This window comes from Nyctereutes procyonoides, unplaced genomic scaffold (genome assembly GCF_905146905.1).
Source record: "Nyctereutes procyonoides isolate TBG_1078 unplaced genomic scaffold, NYPRO_anot_genome, whole genome shotgun sequence".
Taxonomy (NCBI): domain Eukaryota; kingdom Metazoa; phylum Chordata; class Mammalia; order Carnivora; family Canidae; genus Nyctereutes; species Nyctereutes procyonoides.
Genome location: NW_026575045.1, coordinates 5,839,690 through 5,862,450, shown reverse-complemented (window position 1 = coordinate 5,862,450; position 22,761 = coordinate 5,839,690). Strand labels below are relative to the sequence as shown.

The window sequence follows — 22,761 nt, the reverse complement described above, 5'->3', positions numbered from 1 at the left end:
TTCTTCAGCCATTGCCAAATATCCTCTGGGGGACAAAATAGTCCCCAGTTGAGAATCACTGTTTTAGATCACTTATACCCCACATGCCTTGTGAATATAGCTGAGAACCCCACAACGTTACTCTGCTTCCAAAAGCCTCAGAGGGAGAATCGAGGACTTTCAGAGGGGATCTGGGATGACCCACTGGTCCTTCACTATGCTCCAAAGATCCAAGACTGAAGTTAACAACAGGTAGTTGAACTATGATCCTAATCTTTATTTTGATTAACAGAAAAATGAAATTATTGTATCACATGAAACCTCTACCCCTTAGGACTCACACAGACTTATCTGAGGCTGAGGTGACAGGTAGTTTGAGAAATCACATTCTAGCAAATGGCTATTCTGACAGATTTTTTTAGTCCACAGAATATTTTGCTAGAGTTCCTGAGTACCCAGTTTGGAAAACATTGTTAACTGGCATATGGTCATGTTTCTTCTGGCCTTGATTTGTTGCCACAAGTAGTAAGTCTGATATTCATTGATATTCATCAATATGCCCTTAGCACCTAATTCTAGGAAATGCTGTACCAGTGATATCTGTAAAAAAAATTTTTTTTGTGTGAATATTAAATTATAATGAGCTTGGCTAATTCACTTGAACAAATAAATAAATAAACCATTCTGCTCTTCCTTCCAAACTCTCTCCCCCTTGGCAAGTTCTCATAACTCTTCCCTCTAACTAGAGTCTCAAAAATCTATCACTGGAGCCAACATTTCTTCCAAGTTTCAGTCCCTAATTTCAACTTCTCAACAGCACCAACGAATACAAGCAATTCCATGAAAATCTTGTCAACAGCATTAAGTCTCCAATGTGACACAGCAAACACTTGCCCCACCTCTAAAATTCCTAATTATGCAACCATTAAAATTATATGAAAGGAATAAATATAGCCCTGTGGGAAAGGTTTATAACCTAAAGTGAAAAGAAATAAAAAATCCTATATACACAATGAATATAACTGAACACATAAATAGATAGGATTAGAAACAAATATACAAAAATCAGTCATACTTATGGGATTTGCAGTGAGCTTTCTTCTATTTTGGAAAGCCTGTGGTGCTGAACTACTTGTATTTCTTTAAATTATCCTTTAAAAATATTATAATTCTTTAATATCTGACAATGTGAACTATCTCTCTCCTAAACTGGCCCCTTAAAAATCCACCATTCAGTCAGAAATCCTGGCTCCTACTCCTGTAATCACCTTGGATTTTTCTTTCGCCACCTACTTACCACCTACTCCACTGCCAGCCACCACAGCTCCTGATTCTCTCTCTGCAGATCAGCCCCGTGCAGCTGGGTGCACTTTTCCACACATAGTTGCACAGGACCCTTCCTGTTGCCACCAATCTGTTTCAAGTCCTCAGGACTTCTTGCTTAGGCTCTTATATTTCACCAGCGTCTCTGACTCAGTTCTGCTGATTCTGGACCATCATGCAAAACTCTTCCTTCTTCTCCCCTGCACCTTCAACACTTAACACCCATCTCTGGAAGTGTCCCTGTCCTGCTCCTGCTCACTCTGACCAGGCCCCAGAGAACCTCTCTCAACCTCCCCTCCAGGCTCATCACTTACCAGCCTTCAGTAATCACAGTTTACAGCCCATGCTTTCCCATCTACAGGGCTTTTCTTCTCTACCAGGAATGCCTACCCTCCCAATATCACTGTCAGAATTCTATACACCTTTCAAAATCCAACTCAAATATTACCCTCTCCTTGAAACACTGATCTATCCAGCTCAACGTGGTTTCTCCTTCTGAATTTTTCCAACTCCACACACAACTACCTTGAATTATGGTAAATGTGTACATTGTTATCTCTTTCCTATTAGATTTTGAACACTTGTCTTTGAAGGTACTGCTTTTAATCCTACAAAATTTTATATGTTGCTGGTAATAAAAATACACTCACTGAATAAACCAATGGAAATAAGCCCAAACTGAAAAGTTCAATGAACTGTCTTGTTCTAGCTTAGTCTGTAACAAACTTATTTCGACCTAATCTCATAGCGGATGCTTTAAGAAGTAAAGTTCATCAGCATGTCCTAGATAACACCTTTATTCCCTCTTTCTCTCCCTCTCAGACTCTCCCCAGAACAGGCACCTCATCTCAGATAGTCTCTACCCATATACACATGAGGTTTTTGATAATTTTATAATCAATGCTTATAGACATGATCAACCAAGTTCCTCAAGATAGTTTTTAAAGGGCTAAAGCCAACTTGATTCTCTGTATGTTAGACATTTAATAATTATAAAGCTTCCCCAGTGTAACCAAATCATATGAATTTTACCTAGTAGGATGGAATAGAAATTTATTGGCATAAATGGTGGGGTGTTTTCTGTAGACTGTGGAATTATGACTAATGATTAGGACCCTAAATATATACTGGTAGATGATCAATAAATAACAATTCAGAAGATTCTTCTTTTAAGCTACAATTTAACAATAGTAAACATGATGAAGCCCTTTTTTAGGAATCAGAAATATATGATGAAACACTTTTCCATTACTGCATACTGCAGAAGAAAGTTACCTTTATAGGCTGTAGAGGGAGGGGGTGGCTATAGAAGAAAAGAGAGTAAGAAGAAACCCTCAAAGCAAAGGTATTTTTCTAATGTTCAGGTTCATAATTTGAATGAGTTTAGAGGTATTAATTTTATTAAGATGCTACACATATTTTTATAACTATAACAAAACTGAAAGCTAACCAACGGTTACATACACTTAACCGGCTGAGCCACCCAGGTGCCCAAGACATGATTGAGGGGATTTAGAACCAGTCCTTCCATTTGGTCTGTTTCTTCCTCCCAGACAAAGGTGCTGACTTCAATGCTGGTACATAATTTAAAAGCACTCTCTCCTTCTCACTGTAAGGCCAGAGTTATAAATGGACATCCTGAAGCTTTGGTCTACCAGCTCTATAGCCATTAGCTCGTTTTCCATCAATCACTCATCTTTGTATTTTCTATAGATGTTTGGTTGGCTTTTGTTGTAAAACATAAAAATACCTCAACAGTAAATGACATTCTTTTTCTCTTCCCCCAACCTGATCTCAATCTCGATCCTTCTCTCTCTCGCTCTTTGACACCCACACACTTGTCAGCTAATTTGGTGGGAAAGAGATATTGATTCTTCAAATTTGAATCTAGGTCTTGAAACTAGTGAGAGAATGCACTGTCATGGAGGATGCCAAAAACACACAGGATTCTCAGCCACTATCAGCTTTGCCCCTTACCGCCCCATGACTTAATTTCTCTGTTCAATCCATCTTTGGAATGGGGATACTAATGACTACCATGTACATGCCTTTTAGAAGAGACTCAGAAGGCAAGAGACCTAGCCCACTGTTTAAAAGCACACATTTGGCCTCCAGCTGAATTACAGTTCAAATACTGGCCCTTCCATTTTACTAGATGTATGACCTGAGTATGAATGTAAAGTACTTACCAGAGCATCTAATGCATAATAAACATTAATCAGCCCCTGTCATTTCCCCTTTAAAAACTGTACAGTATCCCACCAATATTCATTTCTATTACCTAAAGGTGCATACAAAGTAAAACATCCAATACCAGAACATTCATCAAATGCTTTCTCGGTATCCAGTATCACAACCTTCCTTAAACACAAAGCTAGTGGCCCTCCTCAGGATGCTCACATCTCTGACACACTTATGGAGGCAGAAGGCCAGCCATAATTCCCTCCGGTTTTAAAGACCAGCCAGCTGTATCAGCTAATAACCGCACTAAATGTTATCTATCAGGAAGAAGGGGAAAAAAAGTCCTAATTGCTTGAGTCAGAGATGTCATCAGTTACGTAGCTGGCTTCTATGGAGTCTGCATGGCATTTACAGAAATGGCACACACCGTGGGAAAATGCTACCAAAGCAGACAAGTGCTTAACGTAAATATTAAGTAGTTCCCTGCTGTCTACTAATGCATTACTAAGGTAATCTGTCTTTAGAAAAACTTTCTTTCTGATTCTACAGTGCTGAAATTTGATTTGCTCAGCTCAAGCTATAAAATTTTTATTTGGATTCCATGGCCATTTCAATAAATCAAAATTGCCTCTTCTCCCCTCCTGTTAGATTGTAAAACCATGTAGAACAGATCTTAGACTAAGTGGTCTAACCTCATTCCTATTTAATTTGTCAGGAGTAAGCATCATTGATATTTTTTTTCTTTAACCTTCCAATTGACAGTCTAGGGCCTTCTTTCTAAATGAGAACATTACCATCAGAATTTTGAGTTTCATTATTAGTTAGTTTAATCTTAGGGAAATGTCTAAAAGAGGAAACCATATTATTTTCTCTCCAGGAATTCAATACAACTGCTACATACTCTGAAAAGTGTGACAGGGTTCAATTTCTCGTGTTAATAAACACTACCAGATAGCAATAGGTGAGTAAAATGCATGGCATCACTTCTTAAAAAATAGCACCTGGGGTTTGTCGTAAAAATGTGCAATGCTGTGGTTGGACAGACATAAATAAAAACTGCATGGTGTGCCTTTATCGCTCTTGAATAGCATAGTGGTGTTTGAAAATGCCTACCATATCTCACCTTAAAAGATTTTCTCGTACCTACAAAATATTTATATGAAATGACTAGGGGATTTTGACAGGTAATTCCTAGTTTGGATAATTTATCATGAGAATGAGTTATGTAGAAGCATCGGGAATAAATATACCCTTCATATGAAATGAATCCAGCCTTTCCTTGAGAGCTCATCCAATTCCCTCTTTGTTAACTATATTTTGGGGAGAAGTGGCAAAAACATTTTCATATTCTAATGATGTCAGCAAAACAAGGACTTATTTGTGAGTTTTTTCTCAGGCCATTACAAATATTACAGCATCCAAGATAAAAGGGTACACACTTTTGAAGGTGACTAAAGTAACCACGGAAATTCTTCCTGCATAGAGAAAGGGCATAAACATTATCATTATTTATAAGCCAGCAATGCTATAATTTGGATATATCTTAGATCCAAATAATCCAAATGTCAGAAATAAGAAATGCTCATGGAGCCCTCCCTTGTGGTTATCACAGCATATTATCTTATCATTCATTGTTTAGATGCTTGGCTAAAACTGTTGGTCTAAATAAAAGTTTAGTATAAAAGAAATTAGCTGAAGGCTAGGTCTGTTGTGAGTGGAAATATTTTTTCCCAATCCCAATGTTTAAATGGTTAAGAATAATAGCATAGGGCAAAGGCCCTTCTCTTTTTAAGCATTTTGGAAACCTAATTTTATTTTTATTTTTTTTTATTTTTATTTTTTATTTATTTATGATAGTCACACACACAGAGAGAGAGAGAGAGAGAGAGGCAGAGACATAGGCAGAGGGAGAAGCAGGCTCCATGCACTGGGAGCCCGATGTGGGACTCGATCCCGGGTCTCCAGGATCGCGCCCTGGGCCAAAGGCAGGCGCCAAACCGCTGCACCACCCAGGGATCCCTGGAAACCTAATTTTAAAGAATGGCAGCCTACATTATTGTTTTTTGTTTTTTTGTTTGTTTTTGTGTTTTGACAATGCCTGATCTCTTCCCAGACATTAACGACAAATACCAATGGTTTATCATGGTGTCATTAGAAAGTCCATTAAGATAAGCTTTCCAGGATTTCCAGTAGAGTTAACATGTGTCAACTGCTGTCCTCAGCAAGGCTAGCAGAAGGCACTGCTGGGCTGGAAGTAGCAAGCAAGCATAAGTTTTCAAAACAGGTGTTACTGTTGACATAACCATTAAACATCCTGTTTCTCCAAGACTTTAAGAATAGGTACTTTCTCCTTTTAATTTTTAATACATATTCCTGTATTCCCCACAAGGTATATTCCTGGGAGAAGTTCCAGAGCAATGTGAAATCTGTGAGGTGTTTCAGTAGGACACCACAGCTCACCATCCAGCGTATGGAGACCTAATAATACAAGAATGATTCGGCAGACTGGTCTTGGAAGCCTCAGAAATGATTACCGTGGCAGCTGGCCTTGTCTCTCAAGAGCAGCATGGAGGAAATGGAAGAGTAAAATAAATTCTAGAAGTGGTTAGTCTTCAGTTCCTATGAACGCACAGCTGCCAAACATATGTCGGAGGACAAGGCAAAACTGTCCATTACAGAATTGAAGAGAGTTAAAGATGAATGAGATCATCAAGACCAGCTAGTTCAGGGATTCTCAATGTTTATTTTAAGAATATTCCTAGGGGGCCCCCCGGTCGCTCATTTGGTTAAGCATTTGCCTTCAGCTCAGGTCAGTATCCTGAGGTGCTGGGATTGAGCCCCACATCAATCCCCATGTGGGGCTCCCTCCTCAGCAGAGTCTGCTTATCCCTCTCCCTCTGTCCATCCCTCCCACTCATGCTCTCTTTCTCTCACTCTCAAATAAATTTAAAAAATCTTAAAAAAAAAAAGAATATTCCTAGACTCACCCACTGAGATTATGACTCAGGAAGTAGTAGGCATATGTTAACACTTCTGAAGCACTTGCTTTATGCCAGATACTGTGCTAAGTTCTTTACAAATATCACTTATTTAATCCTTGCAACAGTCCTGTTGGGCAGGTGCTACTATTTCCCCCATTTTACAGATGAGGAGACCAAGACACAGAGTAGTTAAGGAATCTACCCAAGGATATCCAACTAGAAAGTGGATGAGCTGGCTTCAGAGTCTCAGCTTATCATCACTGCACTCAATTACTCATACTATCGGCTAGGGTGAGGTGCAAGGCATGAGGAAAATGTCATGACTGAAATAATCTTTTCTTTGCTGAACAGGGAAACTGAAACCCAGAGGAGTTAAGTCTCTTATCCAAGACAAAAATCCTTCAGTGCATTTCCAGGAAAGAAATCAATCATTATATGACACCAACTTTTCCCAAATATTTCTCTGTACCTATTCCTCCAGGGAGAGAAGGAATAGATGGCATTATTAAAAGCCAGCCCAGTGGTTCTAGCTGTGTTGCTCTGACTGAGGTACTGTTCTAGGAGAGAGATTTCCATCCTCTTCTCCTCAGCTCCCTGTTCATTCACAGGATAGGACACATTCCAGAGTCAGCATGAAGGGCTCCCAGTCATGGTGATCCTCAAGAGAGGGCAAAGGGAAAGAAGAGGGAGAGATGCCATCCCCCGAAAAAATAACTGAAATGTGGGAGATTAAAGTTCATGTCATTTGAGAATAGACAAGAAAGATGTGATTCTAATGTGGTTCCCAAGGATAGTCTTCCTGACCCTAAGTTGACTATTTCTAGAGCCTTAGGATATGTGAAAACATCACTAAGTCACTGCTCTGTTTGATCATAAACAGGTAGCAGAGTACTCAGAATGATCGGAACTCCCCTAAGCTGGATCTACTCACATGCATGCTCTCAAAATGTGATAAATAAATACATTTCCTAGCAACACTGGATATGCAGGATCAGACCAAAAATCATATAGATTTACTGAAATTCTATCTTCTTACTTAGTTGTCATTTCTGTTCAACAATCCAGGTAATTCCGGGGGACCACAGGCAAGAACCACCATACATTCCAAATGAAGGGGGAGCTGGCATGACCACAATACAGAGGCATTTTCAAGATAACAACGAGGGCTTGGGGCAGGGGTGGGGGAGGATCAGTCTGTTCCTGTCCCAATGACGCAAACTGGCAGCCACGTCAAACCAACCTTCATCACTTCCACCTGCAGGTCTTCATTGAGGGAAGGCGTCACTTTCACAGCATTCAGAATCTGATTGAGCAGCTGCTTCTCATCAGAGTCTGTTTCCATGGATACAAACCTCTCTTCTGACAGAAGCTTCTGTAAAGAGCACAAGGCAATGATCACAGATAGATACAACAGAATAAGGCAGCAGGGGAAAGCCTTCGAATGTACTGAGGATAATTTTTTGTATTCAGGAGCCACGTAGGTGGAGGTCATTGGAAAAGTACTCATGCTACGTGGCAACAAAAAAAGAAAGAAAGAAAAAAAAAAAGAAAAACACATCAAACCTTTCATAAACAGTGTGGGCAAAGACTTTTTGCTGCTATTAAATGATTCTTTCTAAATAACATGGTTACCAATAGGTTATGTGGTTGGTGGGGATGGAGGATGAATGTGCCCAGGGGATTCTAGCACCTTACAAAAGTCACATTCACACATACACATTCCTAACATAGCTTTGTCACAGGAAGGGAGAACATCTTGTAGACAACAAGGTCAGTTTTCAGAATTTACCTTTTTACTTCCTAATGTGAACTGTCATTTACCCAAGTAGTATTCATGAGCTCACAAATCTTAATGCATTTTCATCAGAAAACAAATCCCACAAAAACCAAAATGAGAAGTCAGCCACTTTTATGAGGTTTCTTAAGAGACATTACACCTCACAGCTCTTTTCTATTCGGGAGCAACTTTCATTTTCCATAAAATTCTGTCTTAGATTGTACCAAAACCCTTCCTAGAATTTCTACTCCCTCATCTTTCCCTGGAGCCACAAGGACTAAGCTAAACTATCAGAAGTCAGCTGTGAAGTCCACCTAAGTTTCTTCTTCTCCATACTAAACCTCCTTGGGCATCTTCAAATGCTCCTGGAGTGAGGTGGCTTCACAGATACTCTCCGACTTAAAATGTGGCCTCCAGAGGGAATGTCAAACTTTAAGGGGTGGTCTGACATTAAAGAATAAAAGCAACCAAGAGTGTCCCCTAAGGTACACTATGAACTTTAGGTGATTATGATGTGTCGTTGTAGTTTGATTCTTGGTTAAAAAAAAAAAAATACCATTCTGGTGAGTGATGCTGGTAATGGGATGGGTGGGCATAGCGGATATATGGGAAATTTCTGTGCCTTCTTCTCAATTTTGTCATAAATCTAAAATTGCTCTTGAAAAAAAGTCTTAAAAATGTTTAAGATGGCAGAAGGGAAATACAAAAAAAAAAAAAAATGGCATCTTGGTGGCACCATTAAGCTGTCACACCAAACCTAGAACTGCCTGCCTCTAGAATTCTAGTTATGTGAGATAATTAAATGTGTTTATTGCCTAAAACCAAAAGCCAAAAAACAGCAATGCATAACTTTAATTATATTCTCAGATCAAATGAGCTTAGTTGTAAGTCACAGTACATTCTATGCTGACTCACCCGGAAATCCCTAATTCTCATTCACAAGGGCAGCAATTAGGCTATTCTTCCCATTCTGTCCTGAGACAGTCAATTTTTGAGACCCTCGTGTAAGATTTTATATTTATCTGTCCTCGTCCTATTTAGTGTAGATTTGCAGCCGTGAAGAACTTTTGGAATTCTGATTTATCCTGTGTAAGGATTCCCTCTTTTAGCAGAATGTCACTGCAAATCCAGAAATCGAGTATTTCAAAACTTCTTAGGACTCCCTGACATTTTGTCTACATCCTCTCAAAAGCGATTTTTTCACTGTCATGCAGTACATGCCAGGCATCCCAGAGTTAAAGTTTATATTCAAACTTCTTTTTACCTAAAGTGATAAAGACTTGGGGAAAAAGCCCTACAAGCATGCTGAAAGTTAAGAGGAAGTAACAGGGGCTAGTAAGAGTAAGACTCATTGTCCATCAAGTCACTGGAGTTAACATGGTAAAGTAAGCCCTTGAAAACATGGTTCTGTAAGCTTAGAGTATTTGGGAGTTAAATAAACAAACAAACAAACAAACAAATAAATAAATAAATGGGGGATGCCTCAGTGGCTCAGCTGGTTTAACATCGGACTCTTGATTTCAGCTCAGGTCATGATCTCAAGGTCCTGGGATTGAGCCCTACATTGGGCTCCACACTCAGCCAGGAAATCTACTCAAGATTCTCTTTCTCTCTCTCTCCTGCCCCTTCCTCCCTCCTGCACACACACTCTCCCTAAAATCAATCAATTGAAAAAAAATAAGTAGGAAATCTATATAATACTAGAGAAAGGGAATATCACAGCAGGTCAAAACAAACTCTCATTCACATTCGTGGTTGGCCCAATCACCTTGAAGAAAGCAAAGACTTTTTAATAACACTGACAATGTTTAAAAATGTCTAATGCAGATAATGCATAAAACATACATTATCTAATTTCGACCCACTGGAGACAGAAGAGCCATAGTCTTCTCACTCTTTTATATGTATGACAAGGAAACTTAAAGGATGAGATAGTACACACTAATATGAAAAGACACCTGACAGAGGCCACCAATTCATGGCCACATTGAATAAACCCCACAGGCTTGTCACTTAGAAGCTAAGCCACTTAAAAGTCAATATATTATATAGTTATCACCTTTGCACTGTTGGAATTAGACCTATTCTATACAGTATAAAATATAAACAAACAAATGCTCAGAGAAGGAAAGTGTTCAAGCAATCTAATATTTCTGATTAGGCCAAATTTCTTTTTTTTCCCATCCCATTCTTGCTCTGGAAACAAAACACATGAATTCATTTACCAACCTAACTGTAAAATAGAAAACAAGACAAAATCTTTCCAGTTTACTAATTCTCCTTACACAGAATCAAAGATGTTAAATATATACAAGATTTTAATTGGTACAGAACTGGAGTTGTCTCTCTTGGGATCCTCTGCTCTCCTAAAGTTGGACATCCTCCAAAATATTTCATTTCTCTGTGAGTTTAGCTGGGAATCAGCATCAGATAACAAATGCTCCACAAGATATACTATACCCAGAGAAATGCTGGTAAATATAAGAAAAATCTGTTATCATTTATGGTTATTACCTAGTTCAAACAAATTACAGTTGGGGTCTTTAAACAGCTAGTATTTAAAATGTTAAGTATTTGTTCTTTCAATGCCAAAGTAGCCTATCAATTTCTGTCACCTGGTTGCACCCAGTGAGAGCCATACCTGTATTCCTGCCAAGGCATGTTGGGCCAGTTTCACATTCTTGGATTCCAAAGCCAACTGGAGAGGAAGCAAGCATTTCTCCCTGGCAAAACACATAAATAAGGACAACATATGAGCTCAGCAAAGCTGGCAGTCAAGTGATACAAGCCTTATGTACGCCCACTCACAAATGCTGTGACACACATACATAAAAACTATGACCAATAATAAAAATGCACATGGACTTAAAAAAAAACACACAGCAAAAAAAAATCTGTGCAGAAATGATAACACAGGAGCACCTGAGTGGCTCTGTTAAGTGTCTGCCTTTGACTCAGGTCATAATCTCATGGTCCTGGGATCAAGTCCCACATCGGGCTCCCTGCTGAGCAGGGATTCTGCTTCTCCCTTTTACTCTGTCCTTCCCCTGCCCCTGCTCATGTTCTCTCTCTTAAATAAATAAAATCTTAAAAAAAAAGAGAGAGAGAGCATATCAGCACTTGCCTCGGCTATAGGGAGAGCCAACACAAGGACCCTCAACCAATTGCTTTAGTGCACAAATTATTACATGGTGGGGCTCTCACTGGTCCATGTACATGCCTTTCTCTTTCCTAAATATAGGACCTAGGACATCTGGGGGGAATGACTCTAGAAAGTACCATTTATATAGATTTCAATGCCTTGCTCATACTTCTCTCTCACCAACAAAGTGGATGCATTACACCACTACTGTGCCTCATCAATATAAATGGAAATTCTATTAACTTGTCAATTTTTCTCCAATTCAACATGTTCAACAATCATTTATACTTTTTAAATTTGCTTTTTGGTTTCCATCAGGTAGATCTGAATTTTTTGATGGGTTTGGGTTTTCGATAAGCATGTTTCCAAGACAGAAATATAAATGTCAGCAGCTTTGACCAATGAAAAGTACCTGGTACCAAGGGAGAGATGAAAAAGACATATGTGGAGAGGTACTTGGATATTTTAGGGCTTAACAAAATAACTGGGCACTAAAGTATGTTAGGAGTAAGCCAGAAGAGCTACAAAAAGAAAAACATCTTTCTGTTAGAACATTCACTCTAAATAATTAAACAATATCTAAGAATTTTAATCAACCTAGTATTTCCCCATGGAGCTACACTAGCATAGCAAATGGGATGTTACTTAATTTTACCAGGCTCCCCCGCCCCCACTTAAACCATAGCAACCTTGTTTTTATCTGTTTTATATTTTCAGCATAAACTGAAAGATTCATTGACTTTAGGGAGTACGAAAGCTACGGGGTGAGACTATAGGATTTCGAGTTTGGAGAAATATGGGTCGCTGTTGTAGAACACAATGACACAGAAAGTTAATTATAGCTCTGATTCCTTCCTATCCACCCTGCAGCTCTTCTGTTTTTCTATGGATCCTCCATCAGCAGCTCCATGACAGATGAAGCAAGAGTCACAGACCCTCCCTAATGCTGGCCACAAAGAAAGAACAAAGACAGACTCCATCAGAGGACATTCGCCTTCACAGTCCTCACCTCTCCCCTCACCAACCCAATGCTACAACAGCCACTTTTACGTGACAATCGATTAACACTGCAGCCATTTTTCATTAGATAAATCCTGTGACAGATGGATAAATTACCCAGTGTTACTTCCAGCGAGGGGGCTGGAATTCTCTCATTGTACCGTTACTGCCAGCTTAACTACCATTACAAGGCAAACACTGCTATGCAGTCAATTAAAGCAGGAGTGGCTGATTTTTTTCCAAGTTTTTTTTCTTTTGTTTTAATCATAACCAGTTTATAAGCTGGAAAAATTAACTGGAAGGGTGAGCGTTGCAAAGTAGTAATAAAAGGCAGATGGAGTATTAACAGAAGAACAACAGAATGTCATCTGCAAACCCTTGAAACAATCAGATATCCATCAGGATTCATTCATTGGGGATGAACTTTCTGCTCACATTTGAAGTCAGATCTGCCAGTGAACACGCAGTGGTAGTGAGCAAGTATGAGGTTCAAAACCCTCACAGTCTCACAGCCTGGGGGATGGAAAATCTCTGCTGAGTGGCCCTGAATTGAAAATGCCCAGGTATCACACATCACCCACCAAGGGCATCAAACAAGAGTGGAGGCCACATTCAGCAGCAACAGGGCCACTCCTGGGAATGCTGAACCTGCTATATATACATTGTATGATCTCAACCAAGATATATAACTGGGTCTTACTTCCTAATCCACAAAAGGGGCATCTGATGACCAATCCTGCAGGGTTGCAGTAAGGAGTACAAGTAAGATATCAGGAGTTGGCAAAGTTTTTCCATAAAGAGGGAGATAATAAGCATTTTAGGTTTTCTGTCCATGTTGTCTTTAAGTACTCAACTCTGCCACAGCACAAGAGCAGTCATAGACAATACATAAATCAATAAGCATGGCTATGTCCCAATAAAACTTTGTTTACAAAAACAGGCACTAGGCCAGGTTTGGCCTACAGGCTATAGTCCATCCAGTCCTGGAAATAGACAAAGGCAGCACAGTTCATGGTTTGCCGCATGGAATAATAAGATCTAATCTTGTCATAGTATGTGGACAGATTTTGCACAGGACATGGAACTAACTGTCCCGGGGGAGAGAGGTGGTGACAAAACCAAGCTCTCTTCCAGAGAGAGATCTTTTAGTATCAAGAGATCTCTTAGAAATGTTTTGAGAAAGGAGACAGAGATTTCATCTAAGTACTAAGCCAAGGCACCCCATCCATCCAACCACCTATTCAATCAACATTTGAGTGCCTGCTGTGCACTCAAATGCACCATCACGGGTGCTCAGAAAAATCTGGCCAAGAACACAACAGAACAGATACTTGCTTTCATTTAAGAAAGAGAAAAATAAAATTAGCACTTATTTCTGTTTAGTGTACCTGTCACTTCAACCTTAAAATAGGCATTTTCACTCTGTTTTACACTTGAGAAACTGGAGGTTCAGAGAGCTTCTGTAGCCTGTCCAAGGCTACACAGCTGAAACTTACTGGAGACAATTCAAATGGAAATCCATCTGACTCCCAAGACCAAGTTCCTTCCAATACCCTTTGGTCTCAAAAAGATCAGAGCAAAGTTAAAAGATCTCTTTCTTAACCTTTTCTGGATCATGAACCTAAAATATCTGGCACAGGACCCTCCTCTGAGGGAAGTACAGAAATCATTTTAGGGGGCTCATGAGCCCTCAAATGTCAACTTCTTATGGATCCCAAGTTAAGAGCCCCTAACCTCAAGGGAAAGGACCCTGCCCGACATGGTGGAAATTTTGATGGGTCGGAGAAGAGGGACATGTTCCCTGACTGGTCTGAGAGTTCCACAAGGATAGGCTTTGAAGTGATGTTATGCTGAGTGAGGTAGAAAGGTAGCTTTGTGTGTGAGTGTATATATGTGTAGGAGGTAAGGGGAATGACTCTCTTGAGAATCCAAGGTCTCTCCTCCCCTCAGACCCAGCAGTGCCCTAGATTAGCATCACCAACGTCAGCTCCTGACTTAAACAGGAAAGGAACACTTGGGAAATGATTTCATTGCTTGCATTACCCTGCCGCCTTAGTTTTTTTTTTTTTAAGTGATTTCAATAAAAGAATAACAGGCCTGTTAACTGAGTCTCACAATAAAATTGATAATGAAGTTGCGAGGTGGCACCCACTCGGTCCCCTTTGCACATACTATATTAGAACAAATCATCTTTTGATCTTTCCAGATGCTGCCTCATTGGGAAAAGGGCATACCAAAAATCAATATTCAGTTACATTAAGTGATTATTTTTTATTCACAGGCATGTGCAAGTTCACTCTTGCCTAATTAAATAAAGGCAGTAGCCTCTGGTTCCATGTCCTGACATGTAATTATTTTTTTTAAAGGTTTTATTTATTTATTCATGAGAGACAGAGAAAGAAAGAGGCAGAGTCACAGGCAGAGGGAAAAGCAGGCTCTCCACAGGAGCCCGATGTGGGACTCGATCCCAGGATCCAGGGATCATGCCCTGTGTCAAAGGCAGGTGCTCAACGGCTGAGCCACCCAGGCGTTCCCATCCAATTATTTCTTAAAGAACTAGCAGTGCTGCATATGCATGAGGAGCACATCATCCCGTGACACTGTGTCTGGTTGTGTCAAGGAGACTAAGCCTACTTCCTTTACTATGTTGTCAAGACCAGTTCATTGGGCTGGAATATAACAATGAACAAAGGGAAATTAAAATAGGTAAATAGGAGGAAAGTTAGGATTTACCAAAAATTAGCTTTTGGTACCAACTTCAATATGAACTTCAAGTAATCAATTACTGAATGTTGGGCTGATTTCTCTTTGATGAACCACATGGGAAACACACAAAGATACTTCAGATTTATAATGTCTGCCAACACTCTCCAGTTCTAGGCTCCTACGATCTGAGACATTTATTCAATAACTGTCTGAAATGCTTCATATAATAACCATGGCTCTGACTGAAAATCAGAGGCTTATATATGTAAAGGCCCATGATCATATGTTCATTTTTACTATTTAATCACAACTTTTGAAAGTAGAAATTTAATTGCTGACAAGACAAAGAGATATTAGATTACCTATCCAAGGTCCCACGTTTATAAACGAAACAGCTGTGATTTAAACTTGGACCATAGGCCTTCCAAGCCCATAGCCTAGGCCTCCATAATGCTTTTACCAGCAGACAGCTCCCCACCAACTGTGGTGTAGGACATATCGTTTTAAAAATAGCAGTTCAAGTGTTGCCAGGTTAAAAGACTGGGGACAGGCATCAAACAAGTAATGTAAATGATCTTATTTTGAGTGACTGTTGATAAGGAATGCATATTTGACAGCTGGTATGTAGTTATGAGAAGGGATAGGCAATTGGGATGAATGGGAAAATGAGGCTTTAAAACCAGTTGCTGAGTTTAAGCTACAACCATCCACTTTTCCTAGTAGCCACACGCTTTGCTAATTTGAGTATGGGAGGTTTTTCAACGCTTCCCCACCTTGTGTGACACCTGGGACTTTATTATTCGTGTTTATGCATACTGTGGCTGTATATAGTTTGTATAAAACCCACCTTGTGTGACACCTGGGACTTTATTATTCGTGTTTATGCATACTGTGGCTGTATATAGTTTGTATAAAAACTGATGAATTTTCATTGACTAAGCTTCGCCAGAGCCGATTCTATTTAACCAATTGGAATTGAATCGGTTCCTTAATTGACTTTCACTGCAGTGCTGTTAAAAAGGTTTCCATTTTATTACAATTTTCATTTCTATTTTAAGTTATTTTTATCAGTATCATTCCTTCTATATTTCATAACAAAGATTAGGTTCACCCTCCAGGAACTTTTTTGGCCCTATGAATGCTACTCTGAACAACATAATTCCTTCTCTCCTGCCTGCTTTCAAGATATCTTAGCAAACCTACTGTAATTATTAAGTTGAGCATATGAAGTTGCCATCTTTACAGAGTATCAGCAATTTTTTTACGATTCTATTTTAAAAATCCCAAATAATATGGTTATGCTCATATTTTCACTATCATTTTATTATAAAAGACTTACATGTACATAAAAACATTCAAACAGTACAAAGGGTGGATAGCAATGAAAATCAATTAGGGCCCTCTCTAGAAGAGAGTGGGCTGGATGTTGGCAGTGGGTATTTTCAGACGGTGGCATGGGGGAATCTTTTGGGTTTTTTTTATACTTTCTATTTGCATCAATTTTTATATAATAACTCTAGAATATACTTGCATAATCTGAACAAAATACTTTTTAAAGCCATAAAGCCATTGGCTCCTTACAAAAATAACCATCACTGTTTCCTTCTGTTCTGCTCAAAAAGGTGAATGCAGTGCTTTTGCTTGTATACAGGCAAAATATTAAGTATGGAACTAATTTTCTCCCACTTCTTATTGGTACTTACACTGACAGTCCATGTATTTTTTTTTTTTGAGACAGAGAGAGATTGAGAGAGAGAGAGAGAGCATTTGAGTATGCACATGAGTGGCCAGTGGGGTGGAGGAAGAAGAAGAGGGAGACAGAGAATCTTAAGCAGGCTCCATGCCCAGCATGGAACCCAACACAGGGCTCAAGCTCATGACCCTGAGACCGTGACCTGAGCCAAATTCAAGAGCTAGATATTTCACTGATTGAGCCACCTAGGTGCACCATTACAGTCCTTGTATTCTTTATAGCAATTATACCTGTTGTTCTTGTCCATAAAGAAAGTTTCATTTACATGATGGGCAACACTATGCTAATTGATTTGTTTTTGTAATGAAAAGACAACTATAGGTAATTAAGTAGGCTTATCAACATCTGACAACTTGTAAATACTATCTGGATTTTACCTTTGTTATTTGATAGGTCTAATGGCTCCTACTCTATAATAGATGGTTATTTGTATGGAGGTAGGTTAAATTTGTTCAAACGCTAGAATTTACCTTGAAAATCATTTTTCTAACATCTATGAGACAAGCTCATTTTCTTGACTTTTTTTTTTAATAAAAGAAGCCAATTCAGAAGAAAAAATCTGCAAAAGAATAGAAAGCAACTTAAACACAAAAAATACTTTGTTACATCATTGTGATGGGGCAACGGCAAACCCATTTACTTTTTTCATTTCAAAGTTTTCATCTAATATTCTTGCAGTAATTTAAAAATACAGAATACAACAGGTCAAGAAAACAACTCATAAAGGAGAATACATTTTTATTTACTTTGAAAATACCTTCTCCCAGTTTTATTGACCAGTTTTATTTACTGACCTATATTAGTTTCAGGTGTACAACATAATGATTTGATATGTGTATAATGCAAAATGATTGCCACAATAAGTTTAGTTAACATCTAACAACTCACGAATTATAATTTTTTTTTCTTATGATGAGAACTTTGAAGAGGATTCTCTTAGCAACTTTCAAATAGTCACCAGTCTGTACATGACATCTCAGAACTTATTTATCTTTTAAAGACACATTATGGGTTGGTATTTTCACCAACAATCTGGGTTTATCAATATTAATACTTCTGCCATAAGATATACATACCCTGTAATCAAGTGGAAAAACACTAAAGTTTTTTTTTTTTTAATTTCCAGAGGAAAAGAGACATGAAGTCCATGTTAATCATAACAGAAGCTGCTCTGGAATCCATTTTTTTCTACAACTATTGAGCATTTATTATGTTCTGGGCATTGCACTTGGCACTTAACACAGAACAGCAGAAAAACAGCCATCATTCCTGTCCAAGATACGGGTTAGTGTCAATTCACCTTCTGATCATCAAAAAGAAGGAAAATGCCTGAGATGTGTTAGCATCAAGGCTATTAAGGTTAACTGAGCCTATAACGATGAGCATGTCCAGTAAAAAGATCAAAGCAAGTGTCCTTTTCCTTCCATCAGACACACAATGTGCTGGACACAACATGCTGGCTTTTTTTCTTTGGCTTGAGTGTTCCATCACTGTCAACCAGAGGACCCCTAATCGACACAGGAGAGTAGCCATACAAGTATAGAAGCACCACTTATTAATGTCTTCCATGGAAGAGTGTGCGGGGCACCACTTTAAGAGCTTAGGCACATGATGTTCTTTAAGCTTCATGCCAACCCAGTGAGGAGGGACAAACAGTATTGACATTTATTGATGAGGAACAAGAGGATGAGAGGAAAACTCACTCCTGGAAAAGAGATGGAGCAGCATCGGAGCTGTGAACACAAGCTTCTCCCACAGCAGATGACCTTACTGGTTCCCATTGGTAGCTCTCAAACCCTGTTCCAAGACTGAGTTAAGCATTTTACACACAGTAAGCCTGTGAAGGACCTTTCATGAAAAACAAAAAGCCCAGCATCCTTTCTTTCTTACATCTCCTCACATTATCTACCACGTCAATCATTTACACACCGACTTGAATGCTGTTCCACCATGAAACACTCAGCTCTTCCTCACCTTCATCAACACACTTAGCAATTTCTCATATAGCCCCTTCCTGTGGCACCATGAAAAGGTTTATTCTTTAAGATGTCCACCAAAAATAATTTGTCAATAAGTATCAAGAGTTTAAAACCATAAATCTGCCTTCACTGAGGGTCTTCTATGCCATGAAATCTTTCTAAAGAAATCATTATACATGTAGCAAAGTTTTAGATGCAAAGACTTTTTTTACTGTTCTTTTGTTTATAATGTAAATAAGGTTAAGGAAATTATGGCACATTTATAAAATGGAATAATAGACAATAATTAAAAGTATTCTGGAATGTTTTCACTGACACAGGAAAGTGCTTTGAAATATTATGCCAAAAAATTTAAAATGAAAATGCAATGGAGAATACATACTATGACATTCCTACTCTTAAATAAACCATTACAATTATAGAAGGCTGGAGGAGGGAGAGAGGCTGGAAAGAAATTCCTCAGACATGTCCAGAATGCCTCTCTGCCTTTTGGGAATACGAATGATCTTGGTATTATTATTATTACATGTTTCTACAGTCAAAAAATTTTCAAGAACATATTACCATTAGAAATAAAAAGTGAAGCTAGCCCTGTTCTACACGAGCAAAAACGCCTGCCCATTTTCTTTCAAAGCTTTTGGCCTGGGACCCTGAGGAGCTATGTTTCCTGTAACAGCTTTCATCTAACCCTTCCTGAGCTTCTGCTGTGCCAACTTCTTCTACTCTGTCAAGTCACCACCCTTCCTTCTTATCAAAAACTAGGCCATATTCCAGGAACAGTTCCCCTTCCCCTTTCCTCTAAGACATTCCTATACCACCTTTCAAATACTTCCTGAATTCTTTGTTTTCCCTAAAGTCTTTTTGACTGAAAAATAGGCTTGCTTATGACCCTAAAATATACTTAATTATCTTAGTCACATAGTGTAAAATCACTATGCTTAACTTCATTTTGCTTCTTTCTAGGACAAGCTTTCCCATAATCAAACTTTTGGGCTTAGAGTATAAAATATACCACTAGCATGAAACCTGCCTATGGGAATTGTTCTGCCCTGTGGCGTAACACAGAACCACATGTATCTTTTACTTACTGATTTTTTTTATTTTTAATTTTTAAAGGTTTTATTTATTTATTTATTCATAAGAGACATGCAAAGAGAGGCAGAGACATAGGCAGAGGGAGAAGCAGGCTCCATGCAAGAAGCCTGATGTGGGACTCGATCCCAGGACTCCAGGATCACGATCTGAGCCAAAGGCAGATGCCCAACAACGGAGCCACCCAAGTGCCTACTTAATGATTTTTTTATGATGAAAGTGTTCCAACTGGCAATCCAGAGGTAGGACTCTGCTCAGAATCTCTGCCATGAAGAGGCAAAAAGCAATAAGTCACCAAAACAGAAAGGATTTCTAACTCACATGTTCAAATCTTAGGGAAGAAGAAAAAGTAGCTGGACAATACGATAGCATAATCTTTTTTAAGTGCTGATAATTTTATGTAAATAGGTAGCTACCTCTTGAAAAACAGCAATTAATGGTATACATATCTTTCAGGAAAGTCTATGTAGCTAAAGACAAATAGCTTAAAAAACAAAACTAATCACACTGAGACAAAACTGTGATTTATGCTCTATCCAGAGCTCATCGGCCTGTAAAAAGTTCACAAATATATATATATATATATATATATATATATATATATATATTTATAATGATTTCTCATCACTTAAATGCCATGATAGTGAAATTATAGGGCTAAAAGTAAAGTAACATATTTTTCCTGTGAATTAGAAATTTCCAGTTGTGATGTCAAAATGCCTTATAAAACCAGTTCATTAGCAGATCAGCACAACTGTCAGAACTAGAATTTGTATTCCTCAATTATTAATAACCCATTTGTGAAAAGTACATAAGATTTTTAGTAATAAAAAAGTATTTAAAAAATATTTATCTAGCCTACTATATATATATGTCCAGACTCTGTATGAAAATATAGGATTATAATGATAAGACATGTAGTTCATTCCCACATGGAAGCCACAGCCTCAGGGAAGTAACAGACAAAGGATAATATTAAAACATAGGTAAAATGCAATGCACATTTTTATTAAGGTATAAACAATCAAATATGAATGTGTAACAAGAGTAGGAGAGATCCTGTCTACAAAAAGTCAAGTGTCTTCATGGACAAGGTGATGCTCTTTTGGCCTTGAAATAGTATAGCATGGGACTTAAGTGGGAAAGACATACCCAGCTGAGGTTTTGGGGACAAAGGCTCAAAGTAGGTTCATTACAACCAGATAAGTCATAGTGGGAAGACAGATGAGAAAGGAATGTGGCAGGATAGAGTCGAGGCAGCTTTTGAAGGGTCTTTGCATGCTATTCCAGAGAAACTGGCTGTTAGCCAGTTGTAAATGATGAATCAATGGGAAGATTTTGTGATCCAGGGAATAATGTGACCTCAGACATTTTCTACAAAGTGGAATGGATACAATGCAGGGAATGGATAAAAAACAGTATCATGGAATAAAATTCTGGAGCCTAACTAATCTATGTCAATTCAGCTCTGCAATTACAATCTGTACAGTAAGTATTTTACCTCTGCAACTCTCACTTTATATATAGACCTAGTATTACCTACCTGGAGAACTATTACAATGATGGGATAAAAAGCTACATTAGAAGAATTCTTGATTTCCCACCCTAACATTTACAGCACTCCTGAAGATCCCTGGCCCAATTCCCTTCTCTTCTCACCTCTGGCTCTGTCCTGCCCCACAAGGGTTCCATGACACGGGTCTCAGACTGCCAACTATGCAAATAGCTGCTGTTTAGGGCCCTAGACATGCAGACCCCCATGGCACCATCTGCTTTCTTAAAGGTAAAGCTGGGAAAGGGGTCCACATGCAGTTTCTGGAAGAAGGCTCAGTAGAGTCTAAGTAGAGAATTCGGAAATCTCAAGTGCCCAGAGCATGAACTGAAGAGATGGAGTGGGCTCTGAGGGGGAATGTTCCCTCCACTCTGGAGAAGATAAGAACAGGAACTCTACAACATGAGCCCAGAGAAGGGGCCCACTACTCCTAGGACTTAGGTTGGTGGTATGATAGTGCTTAGCATGTTGCACATGCTCAACAAATTTTTGTTGTCATGTCATCCCTACTTTTCTTATGACAGATAAAACTAAGAACTATTTCCATCCAAATAACACACTCAGATATAAAATGCATAGGGCCCAGAGGTCACAGAAAATAGAAAAATCTGTATCCTTTACTCTTTTATTGACTTTTTATCTACAGCAATAATATTTTCAGCCTTAAATTGTCAAATATAGTCCAAGATGTAAAAGCTAAGTATCTGGCTAGTTTGAATATAGGGAAAGGCCAAAAACAACCTTAATCTTCACTGTCAAGAAAGACTGGACCATTAAGGCTAACAATCATTCATCAAAGGCATGCACAGTGCTTTTAAACCTCACATCCTCTCTACACATCCATCCATCTTTACAAACGCTACCCTCCTCCATGCTTCTGCTTGTCCCTACTAGCATTTCTAGAGCCCCTCCTGGCAGGGTTAGTGCCTCCCTCACCTCCATGACACAGTAAAGAGTAGATGATTACACAGGTAGTTAGGGATGCTATTAAATAACTGTGTCAGAGGGGGGCATTTTCACCTTTCTTGACTCACAATCGATTGGTAATGAAGGTCCTTGTGAAATCTACTAAAGCAAGTGAACTGTCTTACTATTATTACAATGGCATAATAAAATTTAAAATTGGGATTATACCTTCAAAGAAGGGGCACTTTCCAGCAGTTTATGCCAATTTTTGATCAACTGTTAGAATCATAGCTACAATGATTTTTCCTATGGTACATCAATTTGATGGAATTTTAATAGCCTTCAAAATGTTTTTAAAGAACCCCGATGGCATTTGAAAATATTTTTTTCA

General features: G+C 38.7%; 1 protein-coding gene across 4 annotated transcripts in view; it reads right to left on the bottom strand.

The window, feature by feature from the left end:
• The window catches only part of ARFGEF3 (ARFGEF family member 3), a 175,425-nt gene that overhangs the window by 121,865 nt on the left and 30,799 nt on the right, over positions 1 to 22,761 (bottom strand). For all 4 annotated transcript variants that reach the window (XM_055324697.1, XM_055324698.1, XM_055324700.1 and 1 more), the window contains exons 3-4: positions 10,883 to 10,964; positions 7,705 to 7,836 (exon numbers count right to left, since the gene is read on the bottom strand). In XM_055324697.1, coding sequence (XP_055180672.1) covers positions 7,705 to 7,836; positions 10,883 to 10,964 — 214 coding nt within the window. The remainder of the gene's footprint in view (positions 1 to 7,704; positions 7,837 to 10,882; positions 10,965 to 22,761) is intronic.